This window comes from Cavia porcellus, unplaced genomic scaffold, assembly GCF_034190915.1.
Source record: "Cavia porcellus strain 051 isolate PalLab524CR breed Dunkin Hartley unplaced genomic scaffold, mCavPor4.1 scaffold_14, whole genome shotgun sequence".
NCBI lineage: Eukaryota > Metazoa > Chordata > Mammalia > Rodentia > Caviidae > Cavia > Cavia porcellus.
The window spans coordinates 70,404,404-70,422,396 of NW_026947497.1; the positions used below are offsets into that span (position 1 = coordinate 70,404,404).

Genomic DNA, 17,993 nt, shown 5'->3' on the forward strand with positions numbered 1-17,993 from the left:
TACAATTATGATGAATAAAATCTATTATCCCACCACCAAAACAAAACAATGTTAAAATTTTGACAGACACCTGGTAAACTTGTTGTTCATATCTTATATTTCATTTTACTAGAACCTAAGCTCACACTATGTGCTCTGCTCTGTTTCATTGCTGGATTAAAATTGTATAACATTAGCTGTATAATATTCTACACAAACTACATTCAGATGGTTTTCAGTTTTCTACTATTATGAATTGACCAAAAGTAAGACCTTTTTGCTGTTTTCCAAAGGGCATTGGCATAAAGACTGCACTTGGATTTTTCCACTGAAAGATAATAAATTGAAACTAAAGCTGGAGATTTCACTGGTTTAAAGCAATCCCTCTTTCATTTGTTGAACTTCCAAACAGCTTGTAAACTTGTCTCTCCTTCCTTCCCTTCTGCTCTCCTTCGCTGTCCTGTCCTGTCCTGGCCTGGCCTGTCCTGGCCTGGCCTGTGCTCTCCTCTCCTTCTCTCTCCTCTCTCCTCTCCTCCCCTCCTCTCTCCTCTCCTTTTGTCTCCTCACTTACTCTTTGGCTATACTGTGGATCAAGCTCAGTGCCTTGTGCATACTAGGCAAGCCCTCTATCGTGGAGCAATACTACAACTCAGTCTATTTGTCTTTATCATGGGATCTGCAGCTTTACACCTACATTTGAAAGAAATTGTCAATGAAACAATCTTAGAGATGCCTGACCTGGGATGTTGAACTAACATGTGAAATGGATTTCCCAATGTGGAGGTTCTATAAACAATCAGTCCTATAGGAGAGTTGATTTCAGCCATTATGTGTAGAATTTCACAATGTAGCTATCTACTGGCTAGGCTTTGGTGAGGGAATTCCAGAGATTCACACTAAAATGTAAATGACATTTGGAGCTTGATTGTTTATTTTATGTGAGTTATAAGAGAAGAAGTAATACATTCTATTAAGCAGAAATAGTACTGAATATTGTTGGTTTTTCCTAAGCCGTAAAAAAGAGAAGATAAAGTTTTATTTATAGACAAAAGGAACTATAGTTTGCAAATGTGTAAGATATCTTTTTGACCTGTCTAAATATCATGCACTGTCACTGATGAAATTCCTAGATGCAGAGAAACTGTCACACATACTGCACCCGTTTTTGTAACATCTGTATCAAAATAGTTGGAATGGTTAGCCTTATACAACCACTTAAACATATGCATACACACACAGGACAGATTGCATAGCAAAGTCTTCCTTGAATGTTCTAAAGGGATAATCTGCAGGTATGAATCTATGCAGTGAGCTTGGTTGAGTACAGGTGATAAACGCAGCATTCAGTTCTGTCTGTGTGACCTTCAGTTTCTGTGTGGTCTCCAGATTCAGGAGGGACAATTGCTTTCTGGGGCGCTGGCACATCCCTGGACTAAACATCCCACCCCTGTGCTACCAGTATGCCAATAGTTTTGACCTCCTCAGGGTAAAACCAGCCTCCCTTACAAGCACTGGGCAGCCTCACTTTACCTTAGGCATTTCTTAGCGATTGCTAACCTCTCCTGCTCAGTTTTCACTTCATTGCCTCTTCTCTGATAATTCTAGCAGCTCTTGAAAAGATGTAAGATCAAAGCACTATATGGCTTACAAAGTACTTTCACAGTATTTTTCATTTGATCTTCACAAAAATCATGCAAACAGAATAAGTATCAATCTGCACATTTTTCTAAAGAAGTTGAGAGCTTGTGATAACAACCTATAGATGCACCTAGTATAGGAAGATGCCACTATTGATCATAGGACCTAGGGAGAGTTTTGATTGATCTGTTCATGTTCCCTATCCATGCTTCCCTGTTGGTCACTTGGTATTGAAGTCACACATTTACAGCAAGGTGGATCAAAGCAAGACATTATTCCCCCTCAGTGAGCCATCCTAGAATTACACATTCACAGAAGGTCATCTTAGGTAGTCATTAATTTTCATAGGTAATCTATTTTGTTATGTGCTATTCTTTAATAGTACTTACAGAAGGTCACAAAACCATATGTGTTTTGTTACTTTTTAATATTCTGACTTACTTTATGAACATTCTATATACATAATAAGAGGAAATGAGGATTACAAGCTGATACCACAGCCATCAATGATGGGCTATCAGGGAAGATAGAGTGGAAAGTAACTACTGGTTTTAGTCAAAAGAGCCTTGTTAAGAAATAAATTTTTGGAGCCAAGAATGAGACTGCTGTGGGAATGAAGCATGGTGGTGTTCAGAAGCAAGGGTGAACAATTTTTGCGGGGGGAAAATTTGATCATGAGAAGCTCATGGTCTATAAATTCTTATGCTTTCTATAGTCAAATGGAGTTAGTTGTGCACTGTTCTCCTGGTTAGTCTCCAGAGACTGGAAGAGTCATTTTTTTCTCAGTGCAATTTTGCTGGTCCCTTGTCTCTTTTTCCCGTGATAATGTTAATAATACCTTACCATCCACATGACAAACTCTTTAGAAAAGAAGGTCATCTCACAGGACAGGAGTCAATATGGAAGAGAGAGAATCTGAAAAGTGTCTGTTAAGGTTAGTGAAGTATCTCTTCAACAGTTCACTTAAGTATTTCTCAAGTGCCTGATAGAAGTCAGCTACCCCTAGTAAAAAGGACAGTAGTGTGAAGGGATTAGGTCACACTTTTGGACAGAAGAGAACCACCTTCTCACGGAGAAAGGAGTCATCAGGAGAACAGGTTCCTCCTGCTTAGGGGTCAGTTAAGCCTCCCTAGGAACTGAAGTATTCAGAAGAGGAAATATTTGCTTTGTGACTTGGGGTGAGTGACATCTCTGCTCCTACTGAAGAATCTGGTTTCTTACTTGTCAAGTGAGGGTGTTGATTTAGATGTTACCTAAAATGTCTTGCAAAACTCTTGGGTTCTATCACGTGAAACTAGTTGAATATTCATTTTGAAAAAGGTAGTACTGTCAGTGTCTTCAGTATGTTTTTTTTACCTGATTGATCAATACATGAGCATGTTTGGCTTATGATAATTCACTGATTGACACATTCATGATTATTTAAGAGTATGCTATACTTCAGTAAAATGTTTATTAATTGAAAAAATTTATTAAAATAACAAGGGATATAACTTTTATTTTGGAAGACTGGCAATGCTGAATTGTGTGTATTTGAATGAATGCTTTTCCCTGACATTTATGAAACCTGAGTATGAGAAATCACAATTGGTCTAACAGGAAACCCAGGTTCTAGAGCAAATTCCTTCTACTCCTAGCCCCAGAAAATCTGGTTGTGGAATGTGTATTTCTGTTCCTTCCTGGTCTAAGGATTAATGACAAGAATGTAGAAATCATTGGTAGGCACTGACCCACACATTCTTGTGAGGTATATTAGTAATCAGATCAAAAGCTTGTTCTAATGTCAGAGCACTGTCATTATCTAAATCCAGAATCAGTAGATTGAATACTGAGGATTTTGTCACCTTCAGAAAGAGAGGAAAATGGTTGTTGCAGATCTGAGCTATTGGTCTTGACTGATTATTTTCATTTTGCTCTTTCTTTATTTATTACATAGGGGTAAATTCTGAGTCACTACGGTCACTCTAAAGAACATCACTAGGACATCTTTATTCTGGTTAGTGCCTGTGTACTGCTGTTATATGTTTTGTATCTGTCTCTTTTTTGTGAGGTTAGGGAGTGTTTAGTGACTTGGCCTTAATTATTCCCTCTCCAGAATGTCATTTCTTTTCAAAAGGTCAATTCATTTGCAAATGATCAATATACTTCTGGTTCCGCCTGGGATGTCTCCCAAGTCTATACCTACCTAGATGACAACTTCTGCTTTATCAAACATGCCAGATTCCTTCCACCTTAAATAAAATAATCTTTGTACAGGTTTATGTTGGTAGCTACTTCTAGAATTTACCTTTTCATGATGTGTAGGGGATTCTCTGAAAGACCTGGCTTTGTGGGTGGAATACGTAATTTAAGAACCAAACATAAAACAAAGAACAGTTTGCTACCCTGGAGAGGAAAGGAAAAAATAACTTATGCAGTGTAGCACTGTACAGAAATGGATCTCACCTCTCCTTGACCTCTGTAAGTCTTTAATGAAATACTTAGCCCCGTGAAATTCTTCAGGCAAGTAAAATCCTGACAGTGCTGTGCCCAGACTCCACCTCTGGGCTGCCAGAAGGAGTGCCCAGCTGGCACCAGAGCGAGAGTGACAGCAGAAAGGGATGTGGAGGAAATGTGCGTAGGGTTTCCAATGTGCATCTCATCCTAAAGGAGCACTTTTCAATGAGCATAACCTGCTATTCAAAGGGTAAGGATGGAAATGAACATCTGATACCCTGGCTATACAAATCACATTAACTGCATCTGTAAGACATCTTCCTCTCATCCTTCACACCTTCGCCTAGAATGTCTTCTGCCCATCTTCTAATGTACAGTCAGGTATGTTGTCCTTTTCTCTACCTGTCAACACATTTCCTCTACCAACCACTCTTACTCCTATCTTCTGCTCTCACTGTGTCCCCTGTACATACTCCTTTCATGAGTCTGTCATAAGAGGAGGCAGTTATTAGCATACATGCAGATGAAAGGCCATGGTAGCAGCTTCTGTGTGTGTCCATGTGACAAAACCGTGTGCAGAGGTTTCCATGCCTGTCTTGATGCAGCACCTCAAAACTCAGTCCATCAGTCCACATATCCTTACTGAGCACTCACAGTGTCTCTCTGACCTCTGACATTGCACAGACAAGCAGGACACTGACCTGGCCACTCTCAATACATGTACTTAGTGGTCATCTCTCTTGGTCCCATATTAAGTGCTGGGCTGCAATGACAAGACTAGCACAAATCTTGCTCTGCAATTGTTCATAGCCCTCCAGTGAAACAAGAAAGGAAATGGTGACTTCAGAACAGTATGATCAATGCCACACAAGCCAGGTACTCATGTGCTGTCATTGTTCAGAGAGGGTGACAGGTAGAAGTATTCATGGCAGTATATAAGGAAATTAATCTCAAGGATCAATATCCTTACTTTTATCAATTCTTTTCTTTACATACTTTTTATGAAATGCCTTTAAAATTAATTTCTTGTGTGATGTGTTCAACAGACTTTCAAATTCTTCTCTTCTTAAATGCAAGAATAGTTCTAGAGCACTAGGCTAAGGATGGTGAACCTTTTAGAACCTTCAGTGTTGATAGACATCTGTGGCACACATGCATAGGTTCCCCATCGCTACTCTAGCCTGTCCCTGTCCCTGGCCTGGTGAGATGGCCAAGTCTCCACTGTTGGTGTCTTCAGTAGCTCTAGGTGATGCAGATTTCCATCCGAGTCAGAGGGAAGTCAAAGGATCACACCACAGAATCTCTAAAATGGGCACCCAAATCCATGACAATCATCAGTGCCCTCTTCCTCTGCCCTCACAGCTTTTGAATCAAGGTAATTAAATGTGGCACTGGAGTCATGTGATGAAGATGAGATGGGGCAGCTACACAAGATTTTTTTTTTTTTTTTTGTAATGCTGGGAATTGAATCCAGGGCCCTGTGCTTGCAAGGCATGAACTCTACCATTGAACCACATTCCCAACCCAGTTTAAGGATAATTGAATCCAACAGCTTTCAGACTTAGTCACCTGTTCTTACATGTTAGCATCTAGGTGTTTCCCCAAACCCTCATCTGGTCATGGTGGGTGGATTTTTCAGAGGTGACTGAATCTAGAGTTAGTGATAGATCCATGGCTCAGTGTTGGGATTAAGGGCGTGAGTTCTACATGTAATATGAGAGATAAAAAAAAGTTTGTTTTTCTTTCACTCTTGTGTTGTCTTTACTGTCTTATGCCATGAATGGTTGTTCTCTGCCAGGTGCCACCTTGCCTTAGAGCTCATTATGGACTGAAACCTCTACAAACTGTGAGCAAACCCCTTCCCTTTAACTTTGGGTGTTTGATACTTTGTGTCAGCAATGGAAGAACAATAACTAAGACAAAATTTGGTACCAGGAGTGGAGTCATTTTTGTGTCTATACTTGCTTATGTAGTTCAGAGGCTTTTAAATGTGACTTGTGAAAAGAGTTTAAAATCATTTAGAGATTCTGGCTAAAAAAACGCAGTTAAAATGCCTTAGGCTATACTATATGAGAAATTCTGGTCAGAGCTCAAAAGATGAGTGATGATAAAAATCCTGCTGGTAAAGATCAAGTTCCTGAGGTTTCTGCTGAAAAGGAGGACGGTATTGCCTGTTAGACTCCAGATGATATGTGTTATAGTTTGACAAAAAGTTTGTCTATATTTTGCTCAGGTCTAGAGACTTTACCTGAGACTAAGATCAAGAGTGGTGAACTAATTACTCTGACAGAAGAAAGTTCAATGTTAAAGCAGTGATATGGCTAATGTTGAGATCTTTTAGCCAGATTCATGTTGAAAATCAAGAGAAAAGAGAACCACCAACATGATTTAAAATGCTATGAGCAATCCAGATAAAATCTCCAGAAAAGTGGTAGACTGCAAATGTAGAACAGAAGAAATCTTGATTACTGAAAAAAGAACAAAACAAGACAAGGATGGCCAGAGGGCATCACAAAAAACAATAAGATTCCACCCTGTGAAATCTCAAAATTACAAAAGACTTTGTTTAAAAAAAAAAAAAAGGAAAGGCTCCAGAGCACAATTTGCCAAAATGATAGCAGCCTAAAAATGTGGTTCCCCCAAATTAGATTCAGTATACTCAATGATCCAGTCACTTGACCCTTACAACCTAGAAAAAAAAAGCCTGACTCCAACTCCAGCTGACTACAGACTTTAATATCATCCATGTAACATTGGTTTTAGGCATCCAAAGAATGCAAAAGTTGTGGTGTCAAAAAGGCTTCCACGGAGATTTCAAAAAAGGCTTGAGAGGTCAAGCAGTGTGCTCCTGAAAAGATAGCAGATAGGGCTATGAATGTGAAGTCAAAAATGCAGCAGTGACCCAAAAAGTTTAGAAAAGCCAAAAGCATAAATTGTCTGAGGAAAAATGTAGGAAGAAAGCAGAGCAGGCCCAAGAAAGAGCTACAATTATGAACTAAACCATCTATGAACTGTAGGATAAATAAGTCTTCCCTCCTTTAACTGTAGGCATCAAGTGTTTTGTCTCAACGATGAAGAAAAAGTAACTAAAACACTTTATAAGAAGATAAATGGATCTTTTCTGACCTAAATAAATTTAGTAACTGGAAACCCACCGACTCACTCATTAGTGCCTCCTTAAGTAGTGTGTAGAAGCATAACTGTTATGGATTGAGAACTGGTGGTCAACTTAACATCAGCTGGATTACATCAGCATGCATTGAGCGAAGATGCCCCACCTGAGGAGGGTTGCCAGGATAAATAGGTGGAGAAGAAGGAAGGTATAGAGGGGTTGAGGCTTTAAGGAGGCATTGTGGGTTCTCCTATGAGTTGCTGTCTGAGCTGTTGTTTCTCCTGGAGAAGCTTTGGTTCTCACATTGAGCATTGCTTCCTGGCTCAGGAGGGGAAGACATGTGCTGCTTGGTCTCCAGGATGAAATCGTCATACTGCTTCCTGACACGTACCTGACTGCTTGTCGTTGGAGGAGCTCGGGGCCTCCGTGTTGCTGAGGACAGCTGTGGTGCCTTTCAGGATAGTCCTGTTCTTTGTTGTGAGTGTGACTTCTCGGCTCCAGCATAGAACCCTCATCCCACTAGCACAGCTCCTTCATCCTGCTGGCATAGACATTCTGGCTTCCACTGCTGACTCTTGGGTCTTCCTGGCACGAATCTGTAAAAGAGACTGGCGTGAGTCCTTCTTGTAGGCTCTGGACCTCCAGCTGGACTCGTTGGAGGCATTGTCCTGAGCTCTGGGTGTTTATCTGGACTCATGTGGGACATTGCCATGGGGTTTAGACTCTTGACTAAATAATCTATGTCTTTGGTGTTGCAGATAGATTTCCTGCATTTCCCTGTGTTAACTTCTGGTGACCATTATAAAAATATTATAAACTCCATGTCCTAATCCTAGTTGTTCTATGTGTACAATCCCTGATTACAATAACTCACAAACCATCATCTGGGCCCTCATTCTGTAGATACAAAGCTGCTATACAAAGAAGGGCAGTGGAGAAGCAACTTGGTAGGGACACCCTGAGTGAGGCACAGAAGGGGAGCCGCGTTTCTTGGACCTCCCTGTATTTGCCCTCTTTGCACCTGCTACCAAGTCAGAGTCCCAGTGGCAAAGCAGAGGGTCCTTCTTGGCCAGGAGGACCTGGGAGGGAGCACATCCTCCCTCAGCAGCTTTCCCTCAGGACACAGAGCAGCCCTGTCGGCATGTTATCACTAAGGTACAAAATGTGAAGTTGCAAAGAATTGTTTGCCAATTTCCGTATCTCAGCTGGCAGAAGCGGGCTTGCTGAAGATTTCGAGGTGTGAGAGTATTGTTTCTTATCCACCACACATCCCTCGGCTGTTCTCACACAGACTCAGGAAAGGCTGTGCTCATAAATTCACATAAATTACCTTTACAAAATGTCAAAATTAAAAGTGGATTATTATTTTGGGGATGTGCCTTGAGACTGTTAACCCATTCTTGGAGATAGAGACGCTATCCTCAGAAAGCATAAGTTGCCATCAGTGAATGCAACATAGGCCAAGGAATAAAATTGTGTGCTCCTGCCCCACCCTTTCCACACCCCAGGTACAAAAGGAAAAAAATTCTACATTTTCTAAGTTCTGGTCTGTATGCAAATATTCTTCTGCATACAAAGCTTTTAGTTCTGTAATGTTCACAATTTCACGTTTTACTGTCTTTAACTGATGTTTAATTAATCAACTAAGAGTTTAGGGGAGATACATAACCCTTATGAGCCTCAGTTTCCTTATTTGTCGAAAGTGGATGCTATGGTTTGCATGTTTATGTGCTTCCAAAGTTCATGAGGAAACTTAATCCCTATGCAATGGTATTAAGAATTAGAACCATGAGCAGAAGTTTAGTCCATGAGGACACTGATTTTGTAGATGGAGTTAGTGTTTTGTAAGATGACAAAACCACCTACACTGTTTTTATCCCTTCTTTCCTTTCTTACTTCGATGCTTGTGCCTTTGTAGGATGCATCTGTCATAGCTTTGACCTTGCACTGTCAGCCTCCAGTATCAGAGATGTGATTCCTGTTGTTCATAAATTATCATAAATCTAGGGTATTTTATTACAGCATCCTGACTGGCCTGAGATAGTGGCAGTTAGTGTCCTAGTGTGCGGGTAAGTCCATGGAGACCCTAGAGGGGGAGTGGGGATGAAAAGGAAACAAGAGACACAAGGAACAGAGATAAGAGTCTGATCAAGTCTCGTTTATTCAAGGAATGAGCATCAAATATATAGGGTATTGGGGAGGAGGGAGTTGGGTTCTGAGATGTCAGCAGGTAACTTAGCAACAGTGGCAAGACTGAGGGTCATAGGTTAAATCAAATTTTCAAATCTGCCCCCTCCCAGTGGGCTCATAAGCATAATCCCTGAATAGACCAGGCCAAACAAGCTAGGCAAGGTGCTGCTTAACTACCAAACTTAACTTCTAGAGAGAGTTAAGGTGGTGTGGCTTACAGATATAAGGTGGCAGCCAATTACAGGGCTTCCCACAAGTTAGAATAGTTATTTGCTAATTGGTTAGCCTGTCTTTCCGCAGATCTAGAGAGATGGTAGTGCTGATTTTCTAGTAGCTACCTATCGATATTTAAAACATTTTATGGATGTCGCAGAAATTTACATCAGGGTTCCATTTTTGTTAGAGTTATAAACAATTTCCATGTGACTTTATGGAAGATCAAGGAGTACAGAAACAAGGAATTGACTAGCTTCTCAGGCTCACCAATGAGGCAGAGAAGGCCAGGAGTCAGGCTTTCTGAAAACTGAATGTGAGAAGGACCAGGTAATGCTGAAGAAGCAAAATGCTATGGCCTGTGAGAAGAGGCTAAGGTTACCCAAGAAGCAGTCCTGAGTTTCACCAGTGTCTCTGTTTAATGTGTCCTCTTTTCTTGCTACAAACTATGCTTACCATTTTCATTTTACCCTAGCTGTCCTTTTTAGAGAGAAAGAAAAATTCCCCAGCTCAGCTTTCCCTTCTCTTTGATCCAGTCCTGGTCAGTGAATATGGCCAGCTACTCCTGAATCCCTCTTTGAATTTAAAAAAAGAAAAACAAACAAACAAAAGGAATGAATCACCTTAAGATCATGCAGTTTGTCTACAGCACAAAAATCTTTTCGTATGCACAGGGCAGCAATTTGTGGATAAAGATATTGGAGTGTCCTGGACCGAGGACTTGTTTTTAGATTCAATGGTTTAAGAGAGAGAACTGAAATGGAAAATTAAATGGGAAATTGGAGTGGTGGGGTGGAGATTTGAGTCAGGGCCACAATATGAACTCTATAGACTGACGATCTGTGCTACCATGGGCTTCTCCACTGTAATAACAATATTAAAAGCTGCTTATTTCTATAATTTTAACTAAAGCAATATATTACAGTTTTCTCTTGTAGAAAAAGGTACAATAGAGCTTGAATGCCCTAAACGTGGTATTAATTTTCTTGATATCAGAAAAAGATAATTTCCTTAGATTACAAAATTTGTGTTTTAATTCTGATTGTAAATAATGGAAAACATTTTATGGGCTTCTGAAAACTTTGGTACCTGTGCTTTAGAGACAGAAACCTGATTCTGGAAAAGGAAAAATCTTCAGCCTGTAACACTGGAGAAGCTGCAGAGGAACCCTGTTTGAGAGAATTCTACCTCTAATTCCAGGGCTGACAGGCTTCTGCTGACACATTGCAAAGTGCCTTCTGTTTGTCAGGCCATGAGTTCGGTGCCTGCTTTGCTGCTTTCTTTCTACACATTGCAATTTGAAGAACAGGGAGGAAGAATGGACTACAATCCTGAGGACTAGAAGCCTGGTTTTTGCTTTCATTTTGTGCAGATATGTGGCTCTGGAAAAGTCCTTTCTCTGGGCAGATTGGGTCCCATGCTTGCAAAATGGAGGAGTCAGACTGGACAAAAAAATACTCCAACTGTAATTTATGGTCTGTGTGTTCTTGCAATATTATTAAAAGATGTCAAAGACAGATAAATGAACTCATGTACAATGGGAGACAGTTATACTTAGACCAGGGCCTGGAAATAAGTTGTTTGCTGCAATGCTAAATAAAATTTAGCTTTGAATGTTCTGGCAACTTAGGAATACAGACTCTTCATTGTCTGACCAAAAGAATAGCAGTGCTTCTTTGAAAAATTTATTTGTTCTTCATTCACACACTTTATTTTTATTACAAAAGTGGCAGTAGTGCAATTTTACTTCTTTTTTAAAAGGAAAAACTCACTCACAATCAAACTACCTCAATCAACGTGAATATTTTTCTTTCAGTCTTTAGTCAAATTACCATTACCACACAAGATTTTTGTAGTTGCTTTTTTTAACTCAAGAAAATACGATCTTTCATCCATGCTGTGGCAGAAACTGTGCTTATTATTTTTAATGTCTTTAGAAAATCAATTGGATATACTAGCTCAGTCCTTGACTGGTGTTTAGTTTGTTTCCATGTTTCATTACCACTCAGGATAAGCAATTAGTAAACATTAGTCTTTCCCTTCTTTAGGAGAATTTTCATTGTGTGAGCTCCTCGGAATGAGATCAGGTCGAGGAGTATGGACATTGTGTTTTTCTAAATCTGGACTGTTTACTTCTCTATGAAGCTGCTTTTTGCCTCAAGCACCAAGCCCTAAAATAAATTGACTAGAGAATCTTATTTACAATGATCTCTTTCAGTTCTGAATGGCTCTCTGATAGGTCTGTCGCAAAGCCTTCCTTACCCGGCAGAAGCAGTGGAGGTTTGATTTAGTCTGGGTTTGTTGCAGGTATTAATATGCTTTTGGCATTTTAGTGCACAGTATATTTATGCAGGGTTGGAGGACATTCTTTATTGCATTGGGATAAACAAATTCTCTGGGGAGAGCATTGAGGAATGGAGAGGGATTGCTTCATGCTTCTCACAGCAGGAAAGTTGTTGAGCTGTATTCATCCTTGGTCCAAGACATGCCCCTGACTGTTCCTGAGCTGCCATCTTTGTGATGGTTGGGCTCAACTTTCCCACTATTTATGGCTGTAAGAATGCAAATGGAGCTGAAAGTTTCCTCTTTCCTGGATCTCAAACAGCTTAGTTGCAGAGCGCTGTGCTTCTCCAAGTGTTTCCAGAGAAGACAGCCTGAGGGAAAGGAAGTGGTGCTAATTAAATCCTCCCTCTGTTTTCCAGGCACAGGAGCCTTTCGCAGATGTCTGTTGTTAGGCGTGTGTTCACAGAGTGCACAAATACAGAAGCCAACGTTTCTTCCCTAGTGACACAAACCTTCCTTCATGGGTTACAAGGAACTTTAGAAATGCAATTTCCTTCCAACACCCACTATCACAGAGGTGGCAGACCTGCATAAACAGAGCACACATAGCTGCCAGGAAGGCCAGTGTGCCTCCTCTCTCTCCTCTCTCATGCTCTCTCCCTATCTTTCTCTCTCTCTGTCACACATACACACACGCGTGAGTGCACAAACATACATACAATATAATTCTTATGCTTTTCTATTCCTTGTATTCCATCAAGCTAATCTCTGCCTTTTGTGTATCCTTTCGAAGCTACCTGAAAACCCCAGGAAGTCTCTCTGTGATGGTTCTGTGTTGTGGCAGGTATTTTGGACTCCGAGCATGTTTGCAATCTGGGTGTTTCTGAAACTATTCAAATGTGTTTGGAATGTGGCCCTGTGAAGATGGGGATGAAGCAAATGGCCCTTCTGTGGTTGCCAGGATCAAATGAGACATAGCACAATGAGAACTGCAGAAGACCTTCTGCTGTGGCTCCTCCTAGCTAACAATGATTTATCCTATGTTCAGACCTTGCCAACGAGACTGTGTCTGTATACACACTTGTGCTGTCCTATTTGCTTCTGTTTTGTGGGCATAAATGTTAATGGCATCTTTTTTATGTGACAGTGCTTTGGTTGGCATAATCAGTCGTGTGATCATGCCATTTTTACCTCTTTGGAATGCTCTAGTTAGGCCCAAGTTCAAGAGCAGGAAGTTGCTAGGGAAAGGGAAAATTTCCCACCTTTCTAGTGTTTCAGGAGAACCAAGGAAGATTAACTCAAACCACCTTTGTTTGATGAAGAACAAGAAGCAGTGCTGAGAATAGTGTGGCATAGGCTGGCATCCTCAGTCACGTGGTGAGAAGGGAGGGAAGTCCCTCCAGTGCAGCATCAGTAACCAGCTACTGCAGGGATAGGCCAGTGGCTCACTGTGGACACAGTGGCTGGTATAGGACAGCTCCTGCCACTACTTTGACTTGCTTTGCTTTATATTTATAAAATAGAAATCAGTGTGTTGTTTTTATTTTATTTTAGGTACTGGGGATTGAACCCAGAGCCTTTACACTGAGCTACAATACCAGCCACTTGTATTTATTTTTTATTTTGAGATAGGATTTTAATTACACCACTGAGTTCTCCAGGCTAGGTTTGAACTTGTGATCCTCCTGCCTCAATCTGTCAGAGTGCAGGGATTACAGATATGCACTATCACACCCAGCAGATTATTGTTATTTTAAATCACATACGATCATTTCTAGCATCCAGAGACATGAAAACAAAATAAAATCACCTATAATACTATCATCCAGAGATAAAAATCTTCTAATAATTTATGTTACTTCTTATCATATATTTTCAAATATCTGTTATATTATATATATATAAGCATATGTATATTTTCTTTCTTTTTGAAAGATTTGAGCAAATTTTAATAACATTATTCACATATTATAACTTACCTTTTTCGTAATAGTATACTTTCATGTTAAAAATACGTGCTCACTTTTTAAATGACTACATTGCATTTAACTGTGTGATATAATATTAACTGTATGGCATAATACGTGTTTTAGCCCATTTTCTACTGGTGGATATTTAGTTTCACTGTGAGTTTTTGGCATTATCTTTGTACCATTGTCTAAATTATTTCCTTAGATTAGATTTTTGGTTTAAAAATATGCTCAGTTTTAAGGGTTTTTGTGCTCTCTTACTACCCAAGAAGCAGAAAATCATTGCTTTTCCAGATCCTGAATAAGCCTGCAGCGTGGCATATTTTCAAGCAAAATATGAAGTTTTGAAGACAAAGTATATAGTAATTATAAAACACTGTTCTTGTCTCGGTCAGCCTCTGGTCTCCCAAGGTTAATATGAGAAATAGTACGCTCTTTTGCTCTGTCCAGAGTTTCGGCTCTGTCCTTTGGTAGATGGCCTTCCGAGACCACAGTGGCATGGAGGGTCTGTGCTGTGGAACCTCACACATTAATAGCCATGTTCAGTTGGCACACTAGATGTTCATCAGTTTCTTGAATGTCTTTTGCTCCTCACAGTCTGTTATGCCATGGCCAGGATTCAGAAGACTTTTTAAAATCCTAATGGCACAATTGTTTATTCCCTTGTTTTAGGCTGAAGAAATGTCAACTATTGGGAATTTCGAGGGTTTCCAGCCCGTGTCGCTGAAACAAGAGGGAGAAGATCAACTGTCGGAGACCGTGCACTTGTCCATGGAGGAGGAGGACCCAGACAGTGGTCAAATGCCCAGGGGGATTTCACGGCAGTCCAGTGTGACCAAATCAACTCTTTACCCCAATCCTTACCACAAGCCGTTTATCTCCAGGACATATTTCGTTGCACGGGTAAAATTGTTGGTTCTGTGAAATAGTATGTAAAACTGTTCCTTAAAATAACCTTAATATCTTTCTGTGTACCACACATTTTGCTAAGTGTCTATACATTTTTTAATCTCTTGCATTAGTCCTCATGATCATGATGGTGGCACCCTTATCTTCTTTGTACAGATGGAGGATCTGAACTTCAAAGAATCTAAGTCTGTTTTTGATCACCTAGAACAAGAAGACACAGTTTGTCTGGCCTCCTTGGGTTTGGATCTTTGATTAGTCAGTCCTTTGTTCCTGCTAAATCTGGTCTCAAAAGACTAACCTTTATGAGTAGAAAATCTGTAACGTAGAGGCAGGAATGGAAAGCTGGTGTGAGCTGTTATTTGTTTGGAAGCTGTGAAGTGGAAAGGTTGCTGAGAATGAACCAAATCTCAAGAAGGCTGGTGTTGCAAAGTAAGAGCAACTCTCTAAAACCTCAAACCTGGAGCTGAGGTTGGGAGTTCAGAAAGTAAACAGCTGCATATCCAAATGTGAAAAGGATACCTTGAACATCTGGTAGTTAGACAAGTGGAGAGTGTTTCCTGGACTTCTAGTGTCTTTCTCTGCAGAGCTCCCTTTACTACTTATCGATCTTATTCCCCAGGCATTCAGTGTTCTTACTAACACAGTAGTGGTTAACTCACAGGCTACAATTAATTGGCAGTGAATTTAGGGCATGTACCTTATGACTGTAGGATCCACCTTAATTTCATGTCTACATATATTTTTAAACTCAATATTATAAATAAGGAGAGACTAAGATTTTTATGACTACAAAGCTTTGACCAATGAATCTTGATTTGGAAGCCTTAAGAATATATCTTTAAAGTTTTGACTAAAACAACTCGATGTGTGTGAGTGTGTTAACATTACACAGTCTCCCATATACAAGGTACTATGATATATGCTATTCAAGCTATACTGTGTGTATATTTTTATGTGTGTGGTATATGTCAAGCATATGGTCTGTTTTTCAAAATATGTGAACTTTATTGAATATGCAAAGTGAAGTTGTGAGATAAAGCTGCAGTGGAAATCCAAACATACTCTGGAGTTTGATTATCCTTGATATTGATGATATCACAGTTTTATGAGGGAAACACAATGATATAGAATAAAGGATTTATTGCAGGGAGTTGGCATAATTATGAGAGCTGGCTGAAAAGTCTATGCAAAAATGTTGTTTTTGCACCTGCTGATGGAGCTGAAGTTGGAATGAGTCAACCAGCTAGCAGTTATGAATTGGGAATAGGGAATAGAAACAGGGGAAAATTGTATGGCAGACCTGGAATCCATCATGACCTAGTCCAGATCATGAAGAAGGATGGGAACCTGTGTCCATTCCCCACCAACTCTAACCTTCTACCACTGAGCTGCACCCTTTACCAGCCTCGGGGAAGGAGAGTGGGGAGGACGTCAGACTGTACGGAAAGGAGATGTGGGCACCCGTGCTGTAGTCTCCATTAAGGACTCCAGGGTACTTGTTGCCATGAACACAGCTACCAGCAGTGCATGGTCCTCAGCAAGGAAAATGAGGATGTTTCCCTGGTGCTTCCTGAACCTTATACAAGGATCGCTTATGGCCAAGTCCATTTGAAATCCTACAGGAAGAGGAATTCCAGAAAATGATGTTCCAGCCTAGTTAAAACGACACGGTCTAAAACCACTACCTGTTTTTTTATGTGTTTGCTTAGTGCTTTTATTTCTGTGGCTCTGTGTGTCTTATATAATAAATTCCCATCCTTTGTTTGTCCCCTGGTGTGACCCTGTGCAGTAGGCAGAGGGACGCTTACCATCTTTGGCTTAAGAATGAATGTTTTCAGAGGGTGCACACCTTCCCTCCAGGTCACGTAGTGATAGAAGTGCTGCAGCTTGATTTTGAACCTGTCTGCAAGTCCGACACTCTTCCTATGTATGGTTCTTGTATGAAAGTTTTCTGTGAATGACTCCAGTCAATGAGAAGAACACATTTTTTATCAGATGTATAGAAAAGAACCTTAAATTCTCAGAAATGTGTGAGGAAATCATCCTTCTAATTTTATTAGTGAATCTAATGTGAACCAGAGACTAGTGGGTCTGAGTTTGACATTCTCCAAATATTTCTCCTTCACTCCTCTTATAGGATTTTTTTGGAAAATGTGAGCACGATGGATGTGTATTAACACACGATGATAATGAAAATATGTTTGGTCCAATTGAAAGTTGTAATTATAAACATTTTTAATAAATAGAAGAATGATCCAGTTGTTGTAGCCTGAGAACTACAGATCTGCTCCTGTTGTCATTGGATGCATAGAAAGGAGTTTGGCTCTGTGTGTGTGTGTGTGTGTGTGTGTGTGTGTGTGCGCGCACATGTGTGTTTGTGTCTTTAATTTCCTCCCCTGCAAAATGTATATAAAATACAAATTTTATGTGTAGGTTTAAATAGGCAAACATTGCAAAGTCTCTTGGAGTACAAGGTACATCTATAAACACTTCATTAATGACATCCCATTGATATTATGAATACTGTCTGGGTTTTTTTAGTTTATGTTTGCATGTCTATAATTAGTCATGAGAATGGCACTAGGACTCCACCATGACCCCCAAAGTGAGCTATAAATGCAGCTATACAGGAGCTGAAGCTAGTTTCTTTTTTCCAATGGATAATTAACATGACCAAGACTCTTGAAATTTCAGATCCCTGAAGTTATCATAAAGTATCGCTTTTTCTTAGAGTTGAAATGAGACCTAAGATCACATGTTCAGTGCATCTTAATCTTTGCTATGCAAGTGAATTGGATTATGAAAATATTCTGGCAATCCTTATACTTTTTGACCACATACTACACTCTGTTCACCAAGAAGCTATTCAGCTCGCCATTTTCAGGGGAGAAATAAGGAATAGAGAGGGGTCTTCCTTGCTCAGTATCAAAGTAGTGAGTGACCTTGGACTTGCCAGGAGGCTAGCACGTCCATTCACTGCAGAGTGAATATTTAAAGGCTATGTCTCACAAATTTAGAAGAACAGTAAGTGAGTGGAGGAATTTCTGGGTCAAGCTTTTTTAAAATTAAAATGTTCTAAAATCATTGCACAGGAAGTGGTTTACTGATGAAAAATTGGAAAATATGAATAAGCAAAGTAAAAGTCACCATAATCCCATGGCTCAAAATTAACCAAACTGCACTGAATGTACTATTATACATTTGGGCATGCATCTATTCTTACTGTTTTCTTACATACATAATAAGTTGTATAAAAATGTAGT

At 39.9% G+C, this 17,993-nt stretch overlaps 1 protein-coding gene across 1 annotated transcript in view; it reads left to right on the plus strand.

The window, feature by feature from the left end:
* Positions 1-17,993, plus strand: part of Tprg1 (tumor protein p63 regulated 1) — a 123,629-nt gene that overhangs the window by 11,698 nt on the left and 93,938 nt on the right. Inside the window, exon 2 of the mRNA XM_003477085.3 lies at positions 14,494-14,724. Within this exon, the coding sequence (XP_003477133.1) occupies positions 14,503-14,724 (222 nt within the window). The 5' untranslated portion in view covers positions 14,494-14,502. The remainder of the gene's footprint in view (positions 1-14,493; positions 14,725-17,993) is intronic.